Genomic DNA, 6,202 nt, shown 5'->3' with positions numbered 1-6,202 from the left:
ATAAGTTGTTAAATTAATGAATTTTTCTCCAGCACTATCATCATGTCAACAAAAATGAAATTTGTTGAATACTTCGGTTCAGTCTTGTCAGCAGCGTGCTTAGTACTAATTACATATTATTACCATGCAAAGATGCTAAATTAAGAGAGTGAATATGGTAAACACTACACTTGCTAAAGATGTTCACAAATGATTAACCCTCAGCTAATTTGCTGTATAAGAGTGAATACGCTAGCGCACTAAACTAGGATTATACCTGCTAAACATGTCAGCACTGTCACTGTAAGCATTGTGAGTTAACTTGTTGACATGTTTGACTAAATTAATGAGCCTCAGCTGCACTTTACTGCTAGTTTGCAAAAAAAAAAAAAAAACCCTCACTAGCAACCTTGAGTAAGACATTGAATGTGCAGTTGCCAAAAATATTAGTATGTGTGTGTTTAAACATCCATGCTAGCTAGGGTTGCCACCTTTCAGAAATAAAAATAAAGGACGCCCACCACGGCTCTTTGGGGCCACAGTTCAGTAAAATCGGAAAGATATTCACAGATTCAGAATTCCAGCATCAATAACTCATTATAAACGATGCCTCTTTTCCATCATTGTAAGGCAGACAATGTGCTACAAGCCTAGTTTTATCAACAGTAGCTGTCTTTCAAGCTGCAGAAATAACATTGGTGTCAACAGGAGCCAGTTGAAGGCTGCAGTGATTTTGGTGACACTACAGTGTATCAGAGAGAAGCTATTGAATATTTGTGTCTCTCTTTGCTGTTGCAGCAGTTTTGTAATTTGCAGACGGTCCCTGTTCACTCCATAGACATCAATGTTATTTGTGCAGCTTGAAAGACAGCTACTGTTGATAAAACTGGGCTTGTAGCACATTGTCTACCTTACAACGATGGGAAAGAGTGGGTCTCCTCTAATCAGACTGTGGGATGCTGCAGGTCACTAGACTGACCGCCTGTGCTTTGGGACGGGGAGGAGCTCACAGCGCCACCTGCTGCTCGTTGAGGACAGTAACTGCAGAACGATCTTTATCCAGTTATTAATTCATGTTAGTAACGTTAAAGTCACTGAAAAGTGTGATTACAAACTGTACTACAAAACCAGACACTCCATTAGTTGGGACGTTAGCAGGTTAGGTCAGAGGAGGGGCACTAGGACCGTGAGGACGGCGGGCCGCTGCCGGGAGAGAAAACGCTTCTTCTCAGTCAGGAGTCTTTATTAGAGTCTGTGTGTCTGAACTGTGCAGGTTTCAGATCACAGTCACTCCACACCTGGAGCTGCATTTCTGCACGCTGTAAAAGAGCGAGCAAAGTTCCCCTTCCGGAGGGCAGGCAGGAGATAAAGAGAGGCGGGAGAAACTAACTACCTGTGACCGGAGATGATGAGGAGGATCTGGGGAAATGATCCTGAAGGACTCGTCTGATGGGGAGGAAAGATTGACTGGGATGTAAACGGACCATCGATCTCTAATCTGGAGGTAATATGTTTTCCTGTTCTGTCTCTACTGGGATGGTTAAAATGATCAATTTGTGTTGTATTCACATGTCTTTGCATTAATAAAGGTGAGATTCACAGTCCAGATGTTAAATGACAATTCAGAATAAATATTAGGATGAAGTGATGGTATTATATTTAAAATACAATTTTAGTTTCAGTTTCTGGCCTTAAGCACCTCATTAATCATCTTCCCAGTTATATTATAAATAAAATGTGTGTTTGTTTGTTATGTTACAGATGTTACAGGGATCTGAACTCCATCTGACTCTGCTCTATAGTCTTTATGGATACTTTCTGTATTTTCCCATTTAAATGCAGTACAGTAACTGGTTAAGTATGTATTTTCACTGGTTTCCCTCCCTTAAAGATGCACCATAATCTCAAATTGCTGCAGCACCAAAATCTACAGCCTCCCATCATCTTCCCTCCAGTTTCATGCTGTTACATTTGTCTTTGCCTGCGGTTTTCACTGGAGAAACTGTTTCAACACTGATAGAGGCTCTGAAAATACAGTTATTTCATTTGTCTTACATGTCAAAACTTGGATTACACCTGTCTTTGCAGAGCTTGTGTGACATTTGGGTGACCCTTACCATACGTAAGGAGGTGTGCAAGGTGTCAGCTTGATAAAATACACAGTTTACTTCAGTACTTGTCCACCCGCCAATTTTCCACTTAAGATGATCTGTAGTTGGTGTACCGTCTGCCACGGCTGTCATTTATCTGACACATCCACATTGTGGAAGTGAATTTGTACTTTCCCCGCTTACTGGAGCTCTTTGTTGTATCTCTGCCTCTATTGCAGTGCTACATGGGGCAGCTCAAAGGTGTGTGGACAGGCCCCACCCTGTCTTTTGTTAGGAGTAATGTCTCTGTTTTGCCGCCCTGCCTCGACTTGTTTCTTTTCACTTTTTGCACACCTGCTCTGTTCGTGCCATGAGTGCCTCGGGATCCTCAGCCTTTAGAGGGGATCGAGTATCTCCTCTTCTCTGTTAATCTGCCCTGAAACCCTTGTGAAGTAGTTAATGTTTGATGGAAAACACTTCCTTACTTCCCTGAGCTTTCACAAATATTTGATTGGAGAGTTGTTGCTGTAACCTCCTATCACATTTCTCCTCCCTTCAGAGCGTTGACCACTGAGCTGTGTTCTGGCTGTGGCACATTGCTCCCTCTTTAATTGAACCTTTCTATGGAATTTCTGACTTTTTGTACCAAACAGACATTAAAATAGTTGCTTGCTTCATCGGGCTGATCCTATTTTCCTGGTAATCTATATTGTAGGAACAAGAGGCTTATTGTTAACTCGCCACGCCAGAAGAAATTCAGGCCTGCGTTGCAACATTACAGTTTGCAGGCTGACCTCTCTTGCATAGGTGCAGTGATTTACAATCAGCTGTGAATGGGTCCAGATTTATGAGGGATTACAGTTTGTGTGTTTGTGAGGCAGTTTTTTTGAAAATGTTTCCACAGTTGTTTTCTTGGCCTCTCACAGAGACCCTGTTAAGCTGTTTTCCTCATGTGTGAATATTTTCTGTGTCCTTGCAGTGTTTTCCGTCACCATGATGACGCCACATGAGAGCTTCCTCCGAACTCACCTGCTCCTCCAGCTCCTCCTCCCCCTCGGCCTGTCCGTCCACCACCCTCCTCTCCATCCGCCCGTCCACCTCCCAACGCTGGTCCCTCACACTCCGACGCCTCTCGCCCGCTCTCGCTTCAGCGCTCAGACTCAGCTGGACTTCACCACCCACTGCAACTCCAGCTGCTTCCACAGAGAGCAGGAGGACCAGCTGTCTGAGAAACTGGCCTTTGAGACGCTGTATGCCGACGGCTCCCGCACCCTCACGACGGTGGACGTGGAGGACGATGATGAGTTTGAAGGAGACGCACTTCACCTACGCCAGCCGTCACCCAGCAGAGTCCTGGGATGGAAGCCCAGGCACAAACGTGTGAGGCGGCAGATCTACGGAGCAGACGGCCGCTTTAACATCCACGGAGACAACTTCCTGTTGGACTACCCTTTCTCCACAGCCGTGCGGATCTCCACTGGCTGCACCGGCGTCCTCGTGTCTCAGCAGCACGTCCTCACAGCTGCTCACTGTGTACACGATGGGAAGGATTATGTCAATGGGGCGCGGAAGCTCAGGGTGGGCTTCCTGATCCCTCCATCCATCAACGGCACCAAAACCGGCCTCACTTCTGCCAAGAAGCCTGTGGTTCGCTGGGTGCGGGTGAAACGCACCCGTGTGCCAAAGGGCTGGATACAGGGCCCTCAGGAGGTCAGCATGGACTTTGATTACGCCCTGCTGGAGCTGCGTTGGCCTCACCAGCGCCCATTCATGCGCCTCTCAGTGGCTCCCTCCTCTGATGATCTAGCGGGGAACCGCATCCACTTCTCTGGCTTTGACAGCGACCGGCCCGGGGAGCTGGTGTACAGATTCTGTCCGGTGGAAGAAGAGTCCAGCGACCTGATATACCAGCACTGTGATGCCAGACCTGGAGCCAGCGGCTCAGGTGTGTACGGACGAGTGTGGGACAACAGCTTAGAGCGCTGGGAGAGGAAGGTCATTGGCATTTTCTCAGGACACCAGTGGCTGGAAATAGACGGAGAGAACCGTGATTATAATGTAGCTGTACGCATCACTCCTCTGAAGTTTGCTCAGATTTGTTACTGGGTGCACGGAAACCGACTAGACTGTGTTCAGGACTGACAAAGCCCAAAGAACAGCATGAAAAACGCAAGAATGCACAAAGCCACTGAATAACAACAGAGTATCACCCTCAGCGATCTACCAGCAAAGCAGGTCTAATTCTCGCCTGTATTTAATTTACTGCCTGTAACCTCTGGGCCCATTAAGCCAATCTGCCTGTGAGATCATCACTACGGCATCTTTTAATAAGTTTTAGCCCGCAGTCAGATTAATAACGCAGTCAGTATTTCCACAGAAGTCACTTTTTACGAGAGGGAAAGAAACACTTTTCCTCGTGTGTCAGTAGCAGCAGATTATTTTCCAACTGGGGACGACCGTAATCTACTGAGGATGTATTTTCAGCTTTCTTGCTCTCTCTCTGGAAACATGTTTTGGTATTTTGATAGCTCTTCGAGGATCATTCAGCTGCTTCTGCTGCATTCAGACTGTAGCTCACTGCTGCTTTTCAGCCTTCAGCAGACAGAATAGTCTTCTTAGTGGGGACTGGAGACACAGAGTTTAATTTTATTTTTTGAAAAATGCTTGATATATTTTAATAAACAGAGATTTATAACAAGCGTTTGTGTCAGTGGTTTTGAATGGGTTTCTGGGGTGGTGCTGGGCTGCCCCCATGTGGTGTCAACAGGTACTGCAGCTTCACAGACCTGCTTGGTCTAATTATTGCTAAATCTAATTTGAGGTGGGATGCAGGAGTAAGTCCCTGCCAATAGACATAAAAGACGCAAAGGACTTTAAAAAATGACATAACTTGTAACTGAATTTTAATTTTCTGCAGATATATAACCCTGAATAGCCATAATGGGCAGAAAATACAAACTGGTACAGAAAATTTCACCAAAATGCAAGAAAATAAATGATGTTAAAAATTTCTATGCTTCATCTACACCAACAGAAAAATAGCCATTTTCTACATATTTGATTCAGATAGTAATTTGAATACTGTAACTTATGATTTCTGACTTTAAAAAAAAAAAGCAAAAATAATCATGACTTGCAGCCAATGTTCCCTCTAGTTTTTCATGAGTCTGAGCAAACACACAAACTCCCTGAGCGTCCCTTGGACCACTGTGAGCAACATCAGACGTGTGCACTGTGGTCACACCAGCATCACATCCATTCAAGTTACATGGTTCATTAAAAGAATCAAATTACAGCATTTACATTTCTGTTAAAACACTTTGTCAACAGGAGCCAGTTGAAGGCTGCAGTGATTTTAGTGACACTACAATGTATAAGAGTGAAGTTATTGAATATTTGTCTCTCTTTACTGTTGCAGTGGTTTTGCAAATTGCAGACGGACCCTGTTCACTCCATAGACACCAATGTTATTCCTGTAGCTTGAAAGACAGCTACTTTTGATAAAACTGGGCTTGTAGCACATTGTCTGCCTTGCAACAATGGGAAAGAGGCACCGTTTATGTTTTGACAACCTATATCTAATGAGTTATTGATGCTGGAAATCCGAATCTGTGAATATCTTTCCAACTTTACTGAACTTGGGGCCACTACCACCTAAGGAGTGACATATTTAATTTTGAAAAAAGCATTTAGCCATACTTAAAGCTTCAAGTGCTTTATTAACACAGAACTAAAAATTTTGTATTGTTTTATTATCACAGGTTCTGTCTGAAAAGAGGTGGCATCATTTTAAACAGTGAAATCAAACTAATAAAATGTAATGACCAACCAGTGAGCAATACTGGACTCTGCAAAAACATAAACAACTTTTTAAAAAAATCTAAATCTTATCTTAACACAGTTAATGTATTAAGTTATTTTTGTGTGTATGCATGTATTTATTGATTTATTTAATACTGTTAACATATCAGAGTTCTGAGTGAGTTTTTCTTAAGATAGGCAAAGGCCATTTATTGATTACATATAGGCTCTTAAATGTTTATTTAAAAACTAAAAAGCATTAAAAAAAAAAAAACAACTTAGGCATTTATTGAGTCACTAAAATACTGTAGAGTACAGACCACATCAGCATG

General features: G+C 43.3%; 1 protein-coding gene across 1 annotated transcript; it reads left to right on the top strand.

Annotated features, from left to right (window-relative positions):
- Positions 1–1,174: 1,174 nt before the first annotated feature.
- Positions 1,175–4,768, top strand: LOC111568758 (serine protease 23). The gene is made up of 2 exons (XM_023270558.3): positions 1,175–1,483; positions 3,049–4,768. Exon 2 carries the CDS (start codon positions 3,063–3,065, stop codon positions 4,209–4,211), a length of 1,149 nt encoding a protein of 382 aa, XP_023126326.1. The 5' UTR covers positions 1,175–1,483; positions 3,049–3,062; the 3' UTR covers positions 4,212–4,768.
- The last annotated feature ends 1,434 nt before the right edge of the window (positions 4,769–6,202 follow it).

Source organism: Amphiprion ocellaris, chromosome 13 (genome assembly GCF_022539595.1).
Source record: "Amphiprion ocellaris isolate individual 3 ecotype Okinawa chromosome 13, ASM2253959v1, whole genome shotgun sequence".
In the NCBI taxonomy this organism is placed as follows: domain Eukaryota; kingdom Metazoa; phylum Chordata; class Actinopteri; family Pomacentridae; genus Amphiprion; species Amphiprion ocellaris.
Note: the sequence above shows the minus strand (reverse complement) of the source record. Positions and strands in the feature narration are given on the sequence as shown.

Coding starts and splice junctions, on each gene's coding strand:
- LOC111568758 (XM_023270558.3), top strand. CDS start 3,063: ATGATGACGCCACATGAGAGCTTCCTCCGAACTCACCTGCTCCTCCAG.